The sequence below is a fragment of the Ambystoma mexicanum genome, chromosome 1p (genome assembly GCF_040938575.1).
Source record: "Ambystoma mexicanum isolate Mex_15411 chromosome 1p, UKY_AmexF1_1, whole genome shotgun sequence".
Lineage (NCBI taxonomy): Eukaryota > Metazoa > Chordata > Amphibia > Caudata > Ambystomatidae > Ambystoma > Ambystoma mexicanum.
The window spans coordinates 356,221,018-356,243,212 of NC_090921.1; the positions used below are offsets into that span (position 1 = coordinate 356,221,018).

At 44.1% G+C, this 22,195-nt stretch overlaps 1 protein-coding gene across 1 annotated transcript in view; it reads left to right on the top strand.

Moving 5' to 3' along the window:
- CCDC124 (coiled-coil domain containing 124) overlaps positions 1–22,195 on the top strand; it is a 390,150-nt gene that overhangs the window by 18,149 nt on the left and 349,806 nt on the right. Inside the window, exon 2 of the mRNA XM_069648768.1 lies at positions 18,326–18,503. Coding sequence (XP_069504869.1) covers positions 18,345–18,503 — 159 coding nt within the window. The 5' untranslated portion in view covers positions 18,326–18,344. The remainder of the gene's footprint in view (positions 1–18,325; positions 18,504–22,195) is intronic.

A 22,195-nucleotide genomic window follows, 5' to 3' on the forward strand; every position in this document is an offset into this window, starting at 1 on the left:
CTGGCTTAGAAACCTCAGGGTCTTAAGTGCAACAACCATCATATCATGTATCAAGTAGGTTATTGTGAGAGGCAGGCAGGGGGCCGACAATGTACGTAAAACCTTGGACCTGATAGCTTCCATAACCGACCAAGACGAATGCCCCATCCTACTGTCGATAGACGCGAGGAAGGCATTTGACGGGGTGGAATGGCACTTTCTGTGGGCGGTGATAAACTGGGCGGGATTGGGACAACAATGGATAAGAGGTGCACAGGCGCTATATCGGGAAGCCTCGGCCAAGGTGGTAGTGAATGGCATCGCCTCAGAACTCTTTGCCATGACACACGGCACATGTCCGGGCTGCCCGATATCTCCCCGTCTGTTCGCCAGGGTCCTGGAGCCCCACGCACAAATAATTTGAGGGAACCCCCAAATTCATGAGCTGACACGATCGGACAAGAATATAAGCTGGCATTGTTGGCTGACGACATTCTGGTATACCTGATCCACCCAGAGGAGTTGGTCCCTGTCCCACTGGCAGACCTCACAGAATACGGGGCTCTTATCGGGATAGCGCACCAACCTAAAAAAGACAGTAGCCCTCCCCTCAAACAGTCTGCCATCCTCGCGAGACAATTCACCATGGAATGGGGATTCCAGCTGCAAACACAGAAAATAAAATATTTAGGGATTGATATTACCAGAGACCTAGTTTGGTGCGAATTTCACCCCCCACTGGGACGCGATCAAAGCAGACTTGCAGAGGTGGGCCAAGATGACGCCGTCCTGAGTAGCGCGCTTTGTCGATTTTAATAGGAATGTGCTCCTGATACTCTTGTTCCTCTATCAATCGCTCCTGGTAGTAATCCCGGAATCGTTCCACACAGAGGTCAAGAGGTCCCTGGGCGGATCAGAGGCATAGAATCTCACACTCGACCCTGGAGACACACAAGGACAATGGAGGCATGAACTTCCTATACTTGTTCGAATACTACATAGCATCCCAGCTGCGGGTGCTGGTGGACCATTTGAGGGTAAATGCAGAAAAACAGTGGGTGGGCCTGGAAAACAACATATTCTCTCCGGCAACCCTCCGTGAATGGCTCTGGGTCCCAGTGGGATCCATGCCGTGCAGGATTCACGAGCACGCAGTGCTCAAGGCATTGTGGTCTGTTTGGCACCCGTCCCAGAAGAGGCGAGGGGTAACGACCTGGCCATCCCTGCTAAGCTGTATATGGGCTGTATACCCCTGATAAGAGACCTGCTAGTAGACCCAAGTAGCTTCTGGCCCCAGTTTGAGGGAGACCTGCTAAGGGCAGGACAGATGTGGATGGAAGGCTCCTTCATAACAAAGCAGGAACTAGAAACAGCCCTGCACGGCACTATCTCACTGCTGTGCTACTTGCAGCTTAGAAGTGTACTGCAAGACCCGCGTTGGGGCGTCATCTTAAGTAGACCGCTAATCCTGTTTGAGAAAGTCCTCAACGAAAGCCAAACCCCCAAAGGGCTAATTTCACATGTGTATTCTTCGCTCATTAAAAGAGGTCACCTCCCTATACCTAGTACATGCAGTAAATGGGACACAGAACTGGGTCTTTACAAAAACGAGTAAGCCTGGGCGGCAATACATAGAGCAGTCTGGTCTTCCTCAATCTCAATGCAGGATAAAATGCACAATGGGAGACTATTGTTACGATGGCACTTGACCCCACAAAGACTAGCTAAAATGTACTAAGGGGTCGCTCTGTATTGCTGGAGAGGATGTCCGGAGGTCAGTGACTACTGGCACCAGTGGTGGAGCTGTCAGAAGGTCCAAACATACTGGAAGGAAGTCCTAGAAGGGGGGCCTGGCCATTGAAGGGATACACATGACTCTGTCCCCACTACTCCTGTTCAGGGTGGAGACGGAAGCAGGGGAGGAATACCCTGTGGTGTCACATATGCCCAGGAATTTATTCTTAGCAACAAGAGTCTGCCTGACGATCCAATGGAAACCAAGCATGCTACCCTGGGTATCACTGGTCAGGCTCTGGCATGGCTGACCTCTTTCCTTTCCGGTCGACCCTCCCAGGTCCAAATGGGCTCCTTCCTCTCTGACATCTTTTTCTCCACCTGTGGTGTCCCCCAGGGATCCAACCTCTCTCCCTGGCTTTTCAACCAGTATCTGGCACTCCTTGCCCACCGCATCGCCGCTCTCTGCCCCTACTTCCAGTGCTATGCGGACGATACCCAGCTCATTTTCAGGCTACCCTCGGCCTCCTCCTCTCCTTCCCTCATCTCCGACTGTCTGTCTGCTATCCAGGAATGGTGTGCCGCCAATGACCTCTGCCTTAACGCCAGTAAGACCGAGATTCTACTCATCGGCACACCCACTCCCTCCTTCCCTGTAGCTCTCTGGCCGGCCTCCCTTGGCCCCCTTCCTGCCCCTACCTGCAAGGCTAAAAACCTCGGGGTCATCTTCGACTCCACACTCTCCTTCTCTCCTCATATATCTGACGTCTCTAAGAAGTCACACTACCAGCTGCACCTCCTCAGAGGTATTCTTCCCTTCCTCTCCTTCCCCCAGAAGCTCACTGTCTCCCGAGCCCTGGTTCTCTCAAGGCTGGACTACTGTAACAGCCTCTATCTTAATCTGCCTGCCTCCACTCTCCGCCCTCTACAACTTATCCAGAACAGAACTGCGAGACTTGTCCTTGGCCTCAAGCCCAGGGACCGTATCTCTCCAGGACTGAAATCTCTTCACTGGCTCCCAGTGGCTGCGAGGATTAAGTTCAAAACCCTCTGCATTGTCCACAAGGCCTTCTGGGGCCTGGGGCCTAAATACCTTCAACTCTCTCTTCCTAAATATCTTCCTTCACGAGCCCTTCGCTCATCCGTCTCCAACTCCCTCATGGTCAGCCGCTTCTTGAAGCAACGAGCTGGGGGTAGATCTCTCTCCGCAGCAGGGGCCTCCCTCTGGAACAGCCTTCCTGCCTCCCTGAAACTTGAGGAGAACCATCTCCGGTTCCGGAAGCACCTCAAAACCTTCCTCTTCGCTTCTGCCTTCTCTCTCCCTCTCCCCTGCTAAACCTGCTTAACTCCCCACTGAATTTCTGCACTAAACCTGCATCTGGGCCACTCTCAGCGACCTCGGTCAGGGCCCAGCCACTCTCCACTTGCACTGCCTCCCTGGCTCCCCCTGCACTGTGGGACTGTCACTGTATCCCTACAGCCCCCCTCCCAGCACCTGCACTGCACTTACCTCGCACTTGCCACCAGCTGGCCCTTTTATTTATTATTTATTATTTATTATTTTTTTTTACGCTACTTACCTTGTACTGCACTTTCCCCCCCACCTCCCCCCCAGCACTTTCTCCTTTTCCCCTTACCTCTGCACTTGCGCGATCTGAATGACACCTGACCTAGTAGGATCGTTTGTCTGTCTTCCCCTTGTTTCCCTCCCTCCCTGCCTCGTCGCGCCTCGAAACACTTGTGTATAGGCGCGTTACAAATACCATATCATATCATACCCTCAAGAAAAGAATGGTTAGCCAAAGCATATGAGATATATCAAATGGAAAGCATTGCAGCCGCATTGTTGGAAACACACTCCCATAAAGATTTAACCTGTTTGTCCATCATTGAATATCACGCAGCGCATAGAAACACATGAATACACAAAGCATCATACCGAAATGTAACCCGAAAAACTTTATAGGCGTTGGATACCACCGCCAGTCACGACAAAACCATAGTAGAACTTTCCAAAAGCCGATCGGTCTAGCCCGCCGGCAGGTAAAAAAGACCAGCAAGTAAAACGGTGCTTGAATCATCTTGTAGTGCTCTCTGAAGTGTGGGGGAAAGGGGATAGGCGGGAGGGCAAGGGGCAGGGAACTGTGCTATTTAGGCTTCAGTTGCGATGAACAGTACGGAAACATGAAGAACGGTCTTTCACAAGTTGTTCAGCAATGTACTGCAACGTGATGTCATATTTGTAACAGTCCTATCGATGCATGTTACCTTACGCATTTTTTGTTTTGTTAAATCCGTTGCAAACTAATGTTTTTTTTAAAATTATTTATTTGTTTATGGTTTATTATAAACCTTTACAAACAATACCAGTTTCACAATATTAATCAGAAGTAAAACAAAAATCATGTCAAAACAATCTAAAAACAATTTATATACTTAAAATCCAAACACATCACAATAGTGTTTGATCTTCATGATCCCATTTCAACTCAGTTGACAAATATTTTTCAAGAAGGACACAACTCTTATAATCAAGACAGGTGAATATTCGTGCCGCATTTTGTACCAAATCATTTCAAGGTCCATATAAGACGTTAGAGGAATGCAATCTGCAAAATAATTTGATCTCTCTGTCATTAGTGCAGGACAGATTAACAAGATGTGATACAGTGATTCTTCCACATCCAACTTTCTACAGAATCTACACCATTTCATGTCGGCATGTTTATTTCTAATATTAAGAATTTGGTTGGTTTACAAAACATTCATTCTGAATCTCATGAACGAATTTCTTATCGTCCTTGATGGATATTTGCACAGATATTTTTCCATATCCTGCAAGAATTTCCAAAATTAGTAGCTCTGATTGTATAATTTTGTTTTAGACACTTTAGTGAGAGTCCTTGACCAATCCATCCTCTGTAAAATGTTCTTACATTTGTTTGGTTTGTTTAGCAAAGTACATTTGGAAATACTTAGATCTTCCAGGGTTACATCCACCTCAGTGTTTAATTTCTTCATAAAAGGACATAGCTGGTCATAACTCGCAATTTCATATACATTTTTACCATCTGCATTTTCTCCATAACAGAAGCCTCTTTCCATTTACCATCGAACTCAAAGATTGGAGACCTAATTTGTACCGAAGAACCTCAATTGGCACACATTTAGGCAGAAAAAAAACAGGATGCCTCTCCACATAGTATTTAGAGTGTATTCCATCTAATCCGACATAGAAAATTCTAGACCATACAACAGCCTTGGTACCACCTTCTTATTGCAAAAGTGGGGGTTCAACGAAAATTTCCCAAATTTCTTCTCTATCACTCTCATCTGTCTCAGTGAAATTTCCGTTTTCACCTTCAATTGAATTTTGCATACTGGTGCAGAATCTGAGCCTGAGAAACAGTATGGCAAGTATTTAAATACCTTTTGAGCTTTGAAAGGTTTACCACCACAAACCCAAGAGTAAGAGGCCTGTCTCTTATTAACACTCCCCATACGAATCACAATTGTTTTGGATGGGTTGATTCTTAGGTTTAATTGGAATGTACATTTTTCGAACTCAAAAATTTGCAGAGGTTGGACCTCTAAGTGCCAACAACATTTTCTCCCCATCCAATTGATTGATTTTACTACGATGACCTATTACCCAGTTTTTATATGCTTGTTTCCTTGTTCTTAATTTGACCATAGTAATAGTGGATCCTTGCGCAGAATATGCAAAAGGGGCAACTCTTTGCGCATACACAATTTATTTTCGTAAATTTCCTGGTCAAAGCCGTGATTGTTTTTTTGTAAGAGACTCTTTGATTCAACGATAGACTCGCCAACCTTTTGTAGTTGCTTATGCATGGTCGTCCCAAAATTGTTCACCGAAAACCTATCCATACGCGTGTTCAATGGAGATCCATCGTACTCGCGTATCATGATATTGCTAAACCTTTCTGTCTTCTTAAATTACCATTTGATTCTGTTCCCTTTGGGGTATATAATAAGGCCATCCTGGTACACCTTTCTTTTCTGAATTTGTACATTGCCTTCAATCTCGAAGATCAACATACAGTGGTCGCTTTCCACAACCTCTTTGACTTCAAATCTTACCAACTTGCTACTAAATTATGTTGAGAGAAAGATGTAATCAATTATGGATGCACAACCCCTTGTCCTCCAAGTAGAGTTTTCATTATGGATCAATTCCAATCCCCACAGATCACCAAAATGTAACCATAGGGCACCCCTTATCTTCGCATTAGCGCCCATGATGTTGTAGCTAATCTTGCTCGTATGCAAGACAACACCAACCACCTTATCCACCAAACAGTCTGCATTGAAATCGCCAGCAATTATGATTTGACCCCCCAGATTGCCATTACACCAGCTATCAATAGTCGTACCCAAAACACACAATTCAGTTTCAAGAGTTGAATCAGAAAGCACATTCGCATTCCAGTAGACATTCACTACCAAAAGTGATAGTACCTCAGTCCCCATTTTTACCTTAAAGGTGGTTAGCAAAACTGCGTATTATGCCAACTGCACATTTTCCCCAAACATAGCTTTTCTTTACTGCTGTGACGAGGCCTCCCTTTGGGCGGCCTCTTAATCCCTTTTCCGCACATAGTTAATCCAAAACATACCCCTCCCAACCTAATTTTGCAGTTGCCCATGTTTCTTGGAGAAGAATTAAAATCAAACTCCACAAATCCTTCATGAGTTTCTCATTGTTCAGGAGATGATAGCAGCCCCTTGAGTTCCAACATAATAGTTTCAGATTACATTCATATGCTAGAGTGGTTTCCCCATCTGTTTCAGGGAATTAATTGAATCACGCAGGGATATGGCCAACCATCTCCAATCCTGTTTTTTTCCCCTCCTTCATCTCTGGTGTGCCTGGCAGATTCAGTCTTTTCTTCTAATCTGTTCACATATGAATTGAGTCTACCATTCCCTTTTCCCTCAGGTTGAATTATCTGAGATTTTAAACGGGAAGAGGTCAAAACCTCCTTATTTATTTTATTTAACATTTTTAAAGCGCTCACACAGCCCACAGGCATCGAGGCGCTGTTACAGGAATTGTTTGTTTTTCTTAGTTGTGTAATTGTGTTGATTTTTTTGTTTTAGTTACATATTCATAACGCGCTTAAACACCCAGAGGTTTCTAAGCGCGGACCCGGGGATCGAACCTGTTGTTGCTTCGTGTCGTCTTGCTTCCAAGACGCGCACGCTGCAGCTGAGCTATCCTCCTTCTTTGCAATACTTCAGCCTCTTTCATAAGTAACGATCTGACTGTGATGGTATCACTAGCCTAACAAAGTCTAGCCTAACAAAGTCTAATCTATGCATATGAATATAGTCAATTAAATATATATCGGTTGTTGAGATCAAACTTAGTTCTGGTATCGTTGCAAAAAGTGACACAATATAGGGTCTGTTTAATGGTTGATTCCTATTCTCCCTTAACTGGGATGCCCTACATTAACACCCTCTATAAACTTGGCTTGGTCATAATGTCCTCTTTTAGTTCAACCTTTTTTTGTTTCCTCATACATTTTTTTTTTCTTTTTTTTTTTTTTTGTCATTTAGCTGTTGATTTTCAGCGATAATGCCCTGAACCACTTTTACAGATCATCAATTTTATTTTCAGTTGCTGATGACATCGGAATTGATTTAACTGCAGAAACGTTTATCATTGGATCATAGGCATCGCTTTTCACTTTTACATCCACCTTGTCCTTTTTTTATTATCTCACAGATCTCTGTCTTTTTGGTGTTGATTTTCGAGCATAATGCCCTGTACAGCTTTTAGCAGATCTTCAATTTTATTTTCCGTTTCCAAGGGAACTAGATTTAATTTGTCATCAGAGCAATTAGTCGTTCTATCATGAAGACCCCTTTGATCAATTCCATTACTGACATTTGATGTCATAGTAATATTAGTAAATGGAGTGGTATCACATATTCCTTTGTTCTTGTGATCTAAACCTTCATTAACCGTAAGTGATTTTGCATATGTGGGACAACTTTTGACCTCTAGTAATTTCTTACTGTGGTCCACTAGCACTCCCCCATCGAGTCTTCTACCAGAATTGACGTTGTTCTTTTTCCCTCCTGCTTGTAACTTATCGGAATTACCAACCACATTTTTGAATGTCAAAGATGTAGTTCAAACCACATTCCAGATTGTTCAATCTTTCCAATCTGGGATCTTTTGTTTTTTTCTTTTTCATTGCATCATACATACCTCCCTCCCCCTCATAATAATCTTTGAGTGGCTTGTTCCACCAAATGAGTAACCCGGGGGGTATTTGTCAAATCCACCCTCTCCTCCTCTTGTCTATCCGGTGTACCATCTTGCCTGACCTGCTCACTTGATTCAGTTTCTATCAAGTGTTTAAAATCTACATCCCTCAGGAAATGTCCTGATGTTTTGGTTTTTCTGTTCATTTTTTCATTTTTTTCAGCTTGTTTTGTCACAGCTTTATTATTCATTTTACCCAACTGAACGTCCGGCAATGGGTCCTCCTACTCCTTTCTTTGGTACAACGTTCCCAAGGTCTTCCTGCTGCCCCTTCACTATATCATTACTTTTAGTCACTTTCAAGTGTTCTGCCGTTACTGGTTTCAATGGCTTACCCAATCTCTGGACGGTGCCTTAATTAATTCCACCCCCTTCCCTACCAGGCCCCTCATTTGACCCTAACATCATACCCTTACATGTCTCCTGTAATTTGGGAAAAAAGCCATCCGCCAGCCGACACGGTAAATCCTCCAGATTTTTAGCAATCAGAACTATAACTGTTTGTTTTCTTAATTCTGAGTAACATAGCTCTGTTGAAGATTCCCACCATAGTGTGTAAATGCCCAATGCTAGCAATCTCTTCACCCCCACCTGAATTGAAATCATATAATTTGTCCTTTAACGTATGATCTGGAATAAAGATAGGAGGGGCATCAACTAATTGGACAGAACCCTCATTATTATTAGGTAGTTTGCCCTCATCACTGGTAAAATCAAATATCACATCTTCGCCAAATAGAGGTTGAGAGAGATCGGTCTATATTTCTGTTTTTTTCCTTTCTGCAGAGCAGTCTTGCGCGCACTGTAGCAGCTCATCCTCCTCCTCCGCCCCTGGTAGGGGCATAGGGAGAGCCGGGGCCCGCACCAGACTAGCCCAGTGAGTACTTGCAGCATGAAAAAAATCAGCACCATGTTCCTTCCTAATCGCAGGCATCTTGTTTCTCCTCATGACCAGTTATTGTTCCCTTAATATCAATAAACAAAATCAATTATTTACAAGCCTGACGAAATGCGAACACACCGCTACTTGCGCACCCGAACAGTCAAACAGCCGTATCTCTTGGAGTCCTCACTTATACGATCAGTACGTTGTGAACCTCCAAACGTAGAGTAAGCGTACAATTACAAAGCCACAGAGGCTTTAAAACAAACCTATGCCTATATCAAGCATTTATATAGTCAATGCTCCATATCTTCCACGGCATATGCCGCTTATATGCTCCGGGCAATGTGCGCCTCGCAGTACAGAAAGTAAAGCTTGTTACCTACGATTAGATGAATTTGCTGTAAAATTAACTATATCTAAGATCCAGGCGCCTTGCTGAAAAGCCACTTGCTGAAATGCTCGTGCGCGCCGAATGCGCGTGCGCAGCTGTATTTAAGCAAGTAGGTGTGGTTAAAGTCTGGGCTGATTTTGTAACGTAATAAGTCCAGTAGCTCTCCTAAAAAGATGATACAGGAACTTTTTGAGCAAAGAATATTAAATAGTTTACAAGAGCTAAGCCTCTTATCTTGGGTTTCTTGTCCGCATACCGTGTGCACAGAAATGAGAAAGTTCAACGTAGTTTCACTCGCAGAGTTCCACAGCCGTAACAGCCAATTGTGAAAAGCCACTTGCTGAAACTATGTTGTAAAATAACCTAATAAAATCTGATTGAAAAAAATTAAATGGGTGCAGTAAAAAGTTGCGATTCTGCATGTTCAACATTCTTAAGTGGGACCCAGCAAAAGCTGCATTTTCTGTCATTTTCTAAAGTGCGTAAAATGGATTCATTAAAGGTGCATGTCAGGTGTGCTCCACATCTCCTGGACAAATAAAGTGCGTTGTTGTACAATGCCCAGAGCCCACTGGCTGGGTGTTAAATGTATGATTTTTGTTTTACTGACCTATGAACAATTGCCTAATTTTAAACGTGTTGGTATTGGTATGTGATCAAAGTAACAGTATGTAATGTGTTTGTGGCTATGGATATAATGTTGCACGAGGTAATTTTGTTTTAGTTCATACTTGGCACGGAATGTTATGGTTGTGTCCCCTCCCAAGGCTTGTGCAGTATCGCGTGTTAGGCACACATGGCACACACCAGATGATGCCTCTAATAAAAGGGGCGCATGGCTTTGCATGCGCCAGTTGACCACCCAAGTTGCGTACTCCTGTGTGCATTGAGGTCAAATATGCAAGAGGAGGTTGGGCCATACCATGCCCCATAACATAGTGCAAATTCAAATGGGCAATTTTATCTTTGCAATTAATTAAGTAAAAGGAGTTGCTCATGTTAAATAACCTTAAAGGATATTCAATGCCCTACATCAAAGAGCTGACATCAGGGTAAAACATGCTTGTGATAATTGAACACCTTCTGGAGTGGTCCGTCTTTGGCTAGCAAATCCACACGAGTGAAACATTCTTTGTCAATGCTGATACTTCCATCAGCCGCAGCTTGTGGCATCATTGTGTGGTAAGTGTAGTGTGAGAAACCTGAGGGTATTCTCCCGAGTAAAGGGATCGGGGTTGATCGACTGAGGTAAAAATGTCTGAGGGAGAAAAGACTGATCAGTCTTTTCTCCCATGAACATTTCTGACTTGGCTCACACCCCTGAACCCCCTACTTGCCTTGCTTCCCACTCACCGGTCCCTGCGACACCGGTTGCCTTTCACTTCCATTATCGGGAACGGACGCTGCATGGTCCTTTCCCTTTTTTTTTTTTTTTTTTCTTTTTTTTTCCGGGACAGCTGTGGAGATACACCCCCCCCGCCCCCTCACAATATAGTGAGCAAGGGAGCGGGGGACAGCCCCCAGCACCGAATGTGTGATCTGGTCGAACTTAAGAATTTTTGGCCAAATCATGCTTTCGTTCATTTTTTTTTTTTTGTCATTTTGGGTAATTCTTAGTAAAGCCCAGGAATCCCTTATTTGGGTGGCCAGGACATGCCCATCGCTGTTGGATACAGCTCCTGGGATGGACCAGTGGGGGAGGATCACCTGGGTAGGGGAGCCCAGGGTTATGTGGATGTAGTATAATACCGGGGAAGAAGGTGAAAAGGGGGGCAGTGTCCGCAAAGCTTTTTTAGGCTTCTCCAGATCCACCTCACTTCCTCCCAATATATCTCCCTTATCTACAGTCAGCAAACCGTCCACCTATGGTGAACCCAAACTCCAGCGCCGTGGGAAACTACATCTCCCAGGATCCTGGTCTTTCTGTTACTCTATGCGAAGACTCCGTCGTTCTCCTTCCTGTACCTTTGAATATTCTTTTAAACCCTCTCAATCTGCTCAAACACACTACCATACCCACAATCCTCCCTAATCAGATAATGATAAAAACTAATCGTTTTTGTTGGTTTCACAAACCCTACCAATCTCGCCCTCCTGAGTTTACCAAGACCCCTAGGACGAAGGACATAATTCCTCATGTCAACCCCACCTTTTTCTATCCGATCTCCCGACACGAAAGACACCGGACTAACCACCCTCTTTCTTATGACATCTTTTCCCCATCCTACCCCGTAACTCAAACTCTAACCCCCTCTTTTTCCAATATAAACACTTCTTTGCATTATGACAAACAACAGACAAACATGAAACCGGTTTCCCTGGCATGTCCCGATATAAGGGTCTGGCAAAGTCAGGAAATTGATCAGAATCACACACACCTGATGGCCCTTTCCCTTCCCCATAATGATAAAAGGTGGAGCAAGAGAACACAGTACGAGCAAGGCAGACTGCACGACAAAACAGCTATCCAGACCCTGCAGTTCAAGAAGGAGGCGGCAAATATCGAGAGGCTGACTAGGAGAGCCACAACTTTGCTCTTTTTGACAAAAAACCATAAACCCTCTGCCGAAAGAAACTTAAGACTGAGGACAATAGCCCAAGTGTACTGCAACAGATAACAACGGTACACGGAGCGTATCGATGCCGATAAGCCAGAGCGAGGGAGTCTCCTGCTTCCGTGGTACCGACCTTGACTCGAGGAAAGCCAAGCAGTTCATCACAGCCGGTGAGTCGAGGGGAGAGCCGATAAGAACCAGGCTGTGGTGAATGAAAGTCACAAAGTGAGAGATACCAGAACTGTAAAATTGTAAAAGGGAGACAGCTTCAGAAGGGGACCGGCACCACGTGGGTGCAGCTCCGAGAAACTCTGGTCGATCCCCATCTGAGTAAAACTACAGAACCTAGAAGGCCGTAGGAGAGCCGCAAAGATGGGTCAAAGTGGTCATACAGGAGGTAGAGCAAAATCCCTGTACAGTTGAAAGCCTTTGATTTACGAACTATAAAGAAAGCTTTTAGGTAAGATTTTCACATAACTGGTGATTCTTCCTGAACTGTGTCAACCCCAGAACATTTTGCTTTACTAGTGGGATATTTTTCTTTAATACCTCAGTGAGTGGGAACCTTGTTGCACACTTTAACTCTTTTTATGTGTCATTTTTTTCACTCTCCATAGTGTCTTGTTAAAGTTATCCTCTTTAACAACTTATTGGCAATAAGTTGCTGTTGTTGCTGGGTTGCCCTGGGGGCTCCCCTTTTAACTTTCTCTTGCTAACCTTAAGTGAACTACAGGTCCCAAGGGTAGAAAGGATCTAAGGATACCCTTTACATATTATCCTGTGAAGCCAGCACACCTCACCTTATGTGGAGTGTTGGGGAGATAAAATGTATCCCCATTCACATTAAAAATGTAACCATTCTGTTACAGGGAAGCTTACCTTCAATGGCTGTTGGCAGTGATACCTTATATTCATTTGGTGCACTTTTACCGCTGGCTGTGAGCACAGGGATGCTCATTTTACCAAAATGGCCCCTTCTTTTTTTGCCATTTTAGTGTTTCTTCTCCTTTCTAGTTCCTTCCCCTGACATCTAGGGTGGGAAATTCCTTTGTGTGATTTTTGCCTTTGACGGGAGTCCCCTGGACTCCCCGCCCAGGCTCCTGTCTGTGAGGGCAGGAAGCGAGGAAGGAGTACAAAACTCCACTTCCTCTGTGCATGAATGTGGATAAATCCCAGTGGGGGGGGGGGGGCTGGCTGTCCTGATTGGACAACCAGACAGCCCCTTCTTGTAAAATGTGGGGAGAGAATGCAGCTGTTGTGCTGTAGTTCCTGTTAAATACTGCGAACTTGGAAGCTGAAGAGTAGTCGACCACTGGAACCAAAACCGAAGAGGATGATGAAGGAAAAGTGGCTGAAACTATTTCCAGCGACCGTAAAGCCTGCTGTCTAACTGGAGCATGCTATAGCACTTCCTTCCAATCGACATGGGGACTCCGAAAACGACGACCCTGACCCGGAGTCTGGTGAGACCCACTAGACTCAAGACGACCTGCATTTTGAGCCATCCCATGCATTGGTGCGACCTTACTTTGCTGCATTACCCCAATACCCTGGGACCTCACACCACTGTGAGGTGCGAGGTCTTTGGAATTCCAAATCTCGCTGAAACTTTGTGTGCATGCTGGTGGATCTCCAGAGACACAAGTCGAATCTGAAAAGTCCCCTCAACAGAGTGCTGGACCTTTGTAATGACGAGAATTCAACCACTATTTTCTGTCTTCTGTGCTCCTTGAAAAGGTGCCAAATCCGTAAAACCGCATTCGGCCGCAAGGAATACCTTGCCTAGAACCTTCTTCATCAATCCCTGCTGCAAAGTTCCTTCTGAGGTCTTTTGTTCAGTCATTACGACAAGGAATCCACTGACCGGGTATTTGGCTGCAGACCCTGATGTTCCCCTGCTACAAAATCTTCTTCAATGCTGAGTTACTGTGTTGGCTTGGGTATATACTTACCTTACGTCTGTTAAGGATTTGTGTGTAGCTGTGGGGTGTTTTCTGATGAGGAGGCCTCTCACCCAGTGCACACAGTCCCACTGCTAGAATTCTTCAAGGGTGTCTTCTGTGAAGCCCATGGACACTCTTCTAACTCTAGTAGTAAAGTACTCGTCTTTTTGCCCAGTCTTCCTAAGCAACTCTTACTTAAGAACCTATCCTGACATTGCCTGGTTGTCACTAGAGTCTAGTGACCCCCCCCCCCCAACCCCTCTTCTGCCACTGAGAAAACTCCTGCTCCAAGAATACGTGAAAGACGTTTAAGGGATTGGCCTTTTGCCTAGAAAAGAAAATAGTGTGTAAAAGTTACTTCCTTGTAAAGAGTTGGTTGGTAACTGTAACTCTAAGAGTGAACAGTTACAAACGTTCTTTGTGTGATGCACTATTCTTAAAAGTATGGTTAACCTCTTTTTACAACGGTTTGCCATTGTAATAGAAAGTAGATGTGACGGTATATTTCTCTCCTGTGATAAGGTTGTGCTTCTTCCCAAAAGTAATGTTGGTTTCACCAGATTATTCCTGGAGGATCATTGTAGGAGTGTCCTCCAACTGTTGGTATCACCAGATTAGTCCTGATAGGAAAATTGTATGAGTGCCGCCCCCCTCCCCCAACTGGGTCTGGCTTCCCCTAACTTGCTGTTAACCTGTCCAGAATAAGGCTGTATTAGGTTGTTGCCTACCTAGAAAACTTTCATTCAGTAAAGTGTAACATTAGTGTTTACTTTCCCTGTGCTATCTAACCCAGACTCTGGTTCCAACTGTCCCTTATAAGTCCTACCTCAGTCACTTGTATAGTTGGGAAAGATCTAACTTGGACTCCTTGTGAGATTAAAACAGAAGTATGATTTTCTTTTTTTTCTTTTTAATTTTATTTTTTACTTACATTGAGTTAACTTTGTGCCATCCAAAAATAACTTACCAGAGTTGCTTCTTATCTCAATCTGTGTTCCACTGATAACAACGTATATTGTCCTGTTGACATATGTGATTTGTACTGAGAGTCACTGTACAACTGATAAGGGTCTACTGCCCTTGCATTACTGAATGTAATTGTGAAAGTAACCATTGGTTTTTACTCCCCAAGAATAGGTGCGACCTATACTGAATGTGTATGAAAAGGTTTTGACTTCCCTAGAACTACTGTTGGGTATTCCAAATAAGGTTTGTACTTTGGTCTGTGTACCTTCAAGTATAGTGTTGTTTTTATAATTGCGATTTCATATAATGTGTTAGTACTTACTTACCCCTAGATTTATCTGGGCCTACCCGTATTTAAATAAATCATTTATTTTTACATACATAGTGTTTCAGTGTTTATTTGGACCATTTGTATTTCATTCGTACGGATTCTACAGCCCTCTCTCCCTCCTAAAATGAGCCTGACTGCTTTGTCTACGCTACCATGTACTCAGTTGGTAGAGCCTTATGCTAAGAGTGCAGTCTTGTACTGCCTCACTTGAATGGTTTTGATGAAGTTGGTAGCACTTCAGAAATACTGTCCCAACAAAAGCAATGAAAGTGAATCTCCCCACATGAGAAAGCAAGGGAAGTGAATGTGAAGTTGGCAAATGTGATCCCGGAAGAGGGACGCTGACGAGAAGGGGGCAAGTCTAAAGACCCAAGAAACTGTGTGTTAACAAAGAGTGAACCCGACTGAGGGATGTCCACTGCAACTGTTTAAAAAGACATTAAGATGTGTGAATGAGAGACGAGCCATATTGAACTTGGTGGAGGGAGGCTGAAAGCAAAATGGGGTCTGCGTCCGGAGGCGGGGAACCCAAAGGTGAATACACCCCCTGAGAAAAGAGATAATGAGCCCGGTGGAGGGAGGCTAAGAATAAAGCGGGGTCTGCGCCTGGAAACGGGGGACCCATGGGTGAAGCAGTCACCGAGAGATGTATAGATCAGAACTTTAAATTGGTTAGTTGATTTGTGAACACTAGCAGGCCCTCGGAAACAGGAGACAACCCCTGAAGGCCTTGATCTCGATAAGGACTGTTTTGATTCTAAGCCCGGAAGAGGGAGATCGGTGGAAAGCAATCACCTAACACGAGGAACAAGGGTCAGCGCCAGGAAGAGTGGGACTAAAGGGTGAAGAATCCTCACCCTAACCAAAACCAAGAAACAAACTTTCATTTTGTTGAAAGAACTTTTATTGTTTGAACACATCAGGCTCTCAAAGGCAAGAGACTTTCAAGGGAAACGATACTTGGCTGTCGAGGCTCCTGATAAACTGGAACAGAAATGTCGACTTGTGCTAAGGAAGCTCGAGTGTGTGCTGTGCTACAAGATCCCACATTACCCCATGCTCAAAAAGTGGGGAAGGGAGACCCAAGCTACCGCATCCTGACATATTATTTGAGAACACTTTTCTTTTCTTGAAAACCATCCCACATCCCTATGGGTGTCTTACTATAGGCCCTTTTTATTTGACACAACGCCACAAGGACTGCCTTATTTTCATTTGATGGTCGACGCTTGTCCCCATCTTGGATTTATGTTTAGATTAGGCGTTTTTCCAACCGGCATACAGTTTAATAAACGCCCTTGAACTGTGATCGCTTGTGTCTGTCTTTACTGTTGCCACCATGAGTTCCTCACAGTAGCTTATTGGGACAAGAATATTGACCTTTGCCCAGCAGTAGAAATTCGGCCAGCGTGGAATTTGAAACCTTAAATGCAACTTCTTTTTCTTAAATCTGTATATATTATATGTGCTGTTGTGAAAAGTTGTCTTTTAAACTATATCACAATTAAAAAAAAAAAGAAAAAAAAAATGCCTAAATGATCACTTGGGGGGACAGGGGAGAGTGGGGGGAAATCTTAAGCTTTTTATTGTTGGAGTTACAGATCCCTGTTTCATTTGAACAGGTTAAAATGCCCCGACGTCGGCTCTGGTTCAATGTGCATGTGCTGCACAGTCACTGGAGGTGCATGTTCCGTATCTTCGGTTGCTGTGGCGTCGCTTTGGGGCTGCATGTTTTGTCAGGGATTACAATTAGTAGAAGGTGTTGCTCCTGTTTCTCAATCGTAAATCTGCTTGATGCCTGCGTTAGGCTCTTTTTTTTCTATTCACAGTGTGCTAAATTGTGCTGGCAATTTCAATCCCGGAGGTAGAAATGCCTTTTTAGAATTACATCCAGGAATGGTTTACTTGTGAGTGTAAGTTTGTGCTGCTTGCGCATTTTTCTTGCCTTTGTACTGTCTTGCATTTTCTACTTTTTTGATGCATTCAAGAGTAAGTGTCTGGGTGGGGTGAGGAAAAAGGTGATGCACAAATCAAGAAACCCAACTTGATGTGGGCCAACAGTAGGAGGTTGGCATGAGTTGGTTTGAGCAAATTGCTCAAATGGGTTCAACAGCCTACACTCGACCGCTGTCATCAATGTGGATTCAATGTCCTAATTTATTTGATACTATCCTGTCTCAACCAAACTCGTCCTGTTGCATTATTGATCCATGATATAGTTGCAGGTTTTTGTAGAAGGTTTGTGCAGGTCGAGTGGTTTGGGCATGCACACAGGAGAAAATATTTTTTCTCATGTGGTTGCAGAGGTATTGTTTCTCTATGAGAAGGTGCAGATTAGTGGAGTGAATGGAGGCCTGATGCACTCATGTCGCCAGGAATGTGTGCTTTGCCCTTCACAGACTTTCTCCATTATCCATGCTTTTTCAAGGGCATTGATGGCAATCTTACAGTAGATGGCTGGAGAGGTATATGGAACACAATTATGTTCTATATGTTTGTGTTGGGGTGGTTGTATCCAGCAGGTGTCCTTGTCCCTATAATAGAGGTGGGTATGTTGTTGCCTCTTCAGAAGAGGTGAATCACACTGTTCTTTGACAGCAGGTTTTGTTGAAAGGAGGCTATGTTATATTGCCTCTGTCTTCTGTCCTTCCTTTTAGCGCACTCTATCTTGCATCATCGAATCAGGCAGAAAACTGGATACTTGGCCTCTTTTCTGTCATCCTCCAACGGGACATAAATCTAATTCTCTCACAAGTTGAGAAACGGCAAACTCGCCATTTCTCAACTTGAAAAAACTACAAAACGGGGAGAAGGGAACTACACGTAGTTCCTTCTTACTTTCCAAGGTGGCCATTGCCTCAACGGTTACTGAAGGCCATTTTCCTTCGCCCTGGTTTCAGAGCTGCAGGGAACCATTCCTCTGTGCTCCTCCTCCAGCACATGGTATTTCCCCACTCGTTGCCCTTGGTTCTGTGTCGGACACCCCCACAGTCCCTTTCCCCTTCCCGCTCTGCATCCCACATCACACACGCACACCGTTCAGCGAAGACAGCCTGTTGAACTTTTTTTAAAGAAAGTTGCCAGAGCCACAGAATCAAGAATGATGATATGGCAGTAGTCATTTAAATGTTAAATAACATTGTTATTGTAGAAAGGTGGTGTAAAATGGGAGCGCGCAACTATGTCTGGATACAAGAAACCAGACTGCATATAACCACCTCTGCCTTCTTTCTCTGCAGCTCCAGCCTACCCTGAGGGATGCCCAAGAAGTTCCAGGGGGAGAACACCAAGTCTGCAGCTGCCCGTTCACGGAAGGCAGATGCTAAAGCAGCGGCTGATGCCAAGCGCCAGCAGGAGCAGGAAGATGCTCTCTGGAAAGACGATGATAAACATGTTATGAGGAAAGAACAGAGGAAGGTAAGTTACCACCTTACTCTTTACCTGGTTAGCTCGGGGGAGAATAAGGTGGGGGTGGGACTTGTGGTGCAGTTATCTTGATATTTGGCCATTCTTCCAGCTCCCATTCCATGTTGTGTTGCCCTTATTGTCCTCTTTGTAGTTTGTCTTTGCCAGGTGTCCTCAAAAGGCGCAAGTTCGATGGACCACTTCTACATGTTTGCACCAGTGTAGCTGACAAGGCTATTGCATTACCACACTGTGCTCCCGTGCGGCTATTATTCCTTTTTTATGCATTTGTCATAGGGGAGAACATACCAGTGTTAATCCTTCATAAACATGTCTATCATTCTCAAGGACTTAACTTGTCTCATCTTGTATATCCTTCTGTTTCTTTGCAAACTGCTCCATATATCAATTCGGTCTATGGGATGCTTGTTCTATGGTGTCCAAAACTCACGTTGCACTTGATTAGTTTTTTTGAACTTGAGCAATCTTTCTTTGTATCGCGTAAACGTGACTCCACCCTTAAGATCCTGCCACTCAGGCTGAACTTACCTCTTCTGACTCATTTTTCTCTCAAGATCCTGGGTTTGAAAGGTGGGGTTCACCTTTTTATTTCAGCCTTCATGGATGCCGATTACACACAAGGTATCAATTACTCCTGTTCACATTTTTTAACTTCATTGTAGCTCCATCTCCCTTGGCCATTCCTGTTATTTCTCGCCCTCCTGACTCAAATGGGAAATGTGTATGCTGAATTGACCTTGTTATCTCGTGTATCTATTATTTCTATTTTGGAGATTGGTAATTTTAATATTTTTCACACAACACCATCCTCCTTATTGTCTATTTCTCTTTCGCACAATTTGTTTTTGTTCTTTTCACCACCTACTCATATTGAAGGTGGTACTTTGGATCTGGTTTTGATTTTATCGGAGATTACTATCTCATTCCCTCTGCTCTGTTCCTCTTGCTGCTCTTTGTAGGTTTCTCTTGCCATTCATTATTTTTACTTTCTTCAACCTTATTACTTCCTCACACAGTTTCTTCAACAAAAGGAATTGCTACTCCCTTGGTTCTATGTCCGCTGAAGCTTTTTCTGACTCAGTTTGAACTTGTCTTTTATCTACAGGAAATACATTTTCTCGTTATTCAGTTATTCAAACCCTGAACTCCTATTTTCATTTCTTTTGTTCCCCAAAAAAAATCCCCCTTGGCCTTGTTGTGCTACTTCTTTACGTCATCTTAAAGGCATGGTCTAGTAAAACATTTTATTTAAAAAATAGATGGGCAACATAAAAAAAAATAATAGCATTCTCTTTTTTTAAAACTTCCTATGTAAAATTTTGAGCTATTCAAGCTCAAAATTCGCAAAAGCAAGCACATGGGCGCATCCATTTTGTGAAATGGATGCCCTCCTGTGCTGGCTTTTGCTTTTGCGGCACTAATGAAGGAAAAGCCAGCCATCTGTAGTAAACAAAAGCTACCGCTGGGTGGCTTTCCCTTCATTAGTGCTGTACGCGGAGGACGGGGACCGGAGACCAGAGCAGGAAAGCTGCAGCGGAATCTCGGTAAGTGCTATTTATTTTTTAAAAAAAATAAGCGCTAGCTGGGGTTTTTTTTCTAAGTTTTCCGGGCTGGAGGAGCCCGGAAAACTTAGAAATAAAACCGCAGCTTTAAAAACGTTGTATTTATGTTTGCGGTTGTTTTTGAAGTGACCGCAAACATAAATACAACGTTATTGTGTTGGAAAACGCTGTGGTTTTTCTTTCCAAGTTTCTCAGGCTCCTCCGGCTCAGAAAGAAAAACCGCAGCGTTTTCCAACACAACCGCGTTGTGTTTCTGCCTAAATCTGCTTTCCCATTTGGGGCTCTCGGGCTCCCGAGAGCCTCAAATGGGAAAGCAGATTTAGGCAGAAACAACACGGCATTCCGGAAAACAACCGCGTTGTTTCTGCCTGAATCTGCTTTCCCATTTGGGGCTCTCGGGCTCCCCGTGGGGAGCCCGAGAGCCCCAAATGGGAAATCGGCTGTAGGCAGAAACACTACGCGGCATGTAAACACAACCGCGTTGTGTTTCTGCCTGCTGTGGCTTTCACTTTGGGTCTCCTGGAGACCCAAAGTGATAGCCACAGCAAGCAGAAACACAACGCGGTTGTGTTGGAAAACGCTGCGGTTTTTCTTTCCGTGTTTCTCAGGCTCCTCCGAGCCGGAGGAGCCTGAGAAACTTGGAAAGAAAAACCGCAGAATTTCCCAACACAATAACGTTGTATTTATGTTTGCGGTCGCTTCAAAAGCGACCTAGTTGCAAGCCATTCTAGGCTTCAGAATGCTTAGTAGTTGCCACCCCTTACAAGAAAGGCACACCCTGCACGCTTTATGCAAACGTTTTCTGAGACGGTGGGAGGAGGAGTACACTAATCTTTTGGATATTTCCTGAGGGGCCTCAGTGTCATTGATGGTGTGTGTGGAGGGGGGTGGAATTGGCCATAGCAACCTGTGACTTTGAGAGAAAGGGTGTGATATAAGGCCATAAATGCTGACTGTAGTAAACTCTTATGTACCCGTGGCATTAAAGGAGTACTTTTTTGATTAAACTATGATTGTACACGTTAATTCCTGAATTAGTTACATAATTCAATGCTAGGAAATTACGCCCTTATTCTTTACATACAAATGTATGCAGAGACATTAAGGGCAATGGCTTTCTGGTTTTTGAGGGATTTGTACATTGAGCTTGTTTGAACTACCCATTCAAGTTAGACTTCCTTTTGATTGCTTTCACGCATGACCAATTGCAGATTATTCCGATTCTGTGTTAGACATGAGGATGTTTGTGTTTTCTATAGCCTTTTCTATAGCCCCCATAATCCGTGTGAATCCCCATGGTATGAGGTTTAAAAAAAATAATAATAAATAGCCGGGGCCGGGGGCCTCCCATCATTTTTAGTCAGTCTGTATGTGGGTTCAATCCCAAAATGTATTGGGAGAAAAAAGTCATGCTGTAAACCTGTTGCATAATTCATACAGCCCAATGATTTGAAAACCACCAGGGTGTCAAAATAGCACAGGTTATTAAGAAATGGTGTACAGTATGTATTTGAAGACTGGGGGTGGGGGCTGTTAGTAACTTTGTATGCCTGGCTAATAGCTTGCAACTTGATGTTTTTACCCATGATTATTCTGCTATATAGCAGAGGCAACCTAGAATGTACTTCATATTAATCTTTAGATCATACTCCCTCACTGACTAATCACAACATTTGAGATCTTTCTATAAGCAACACCCCAAACCCCTTGTAGAGAACAGACCCACACATCTGCAGCAGATCCTATCCCCCCCACCCCCCAACGTACCCATCCCCTCCCCTGTATTGGTACCTTGAGACCATGCCCAGTCTAACCTCAGCTACTGTACCAATAATACAGCGAGCATATGGAAGACTGTGTCCATTAAGACGACCATAATCTAATGTAAAACGGTGGGGGGGTCTGGGAAACTCTCTACCAGTACAAAAGCAGCCCATTGACTTGTTCTTGGGTGGATGGTCCCTGGGAGAGTCTCAACCAAGTCCTTAGCTCACTGTTCTTTTCACAGAGGCTGAAACATGTGTATGGGGTTGCTGTTGGTACTCTTGTTCAGAGAAGAATTGCCTAGTATTTCGGTGCTGGACTGCCCCTGGGCAGGACAACGACTGATGTGCAGGGACC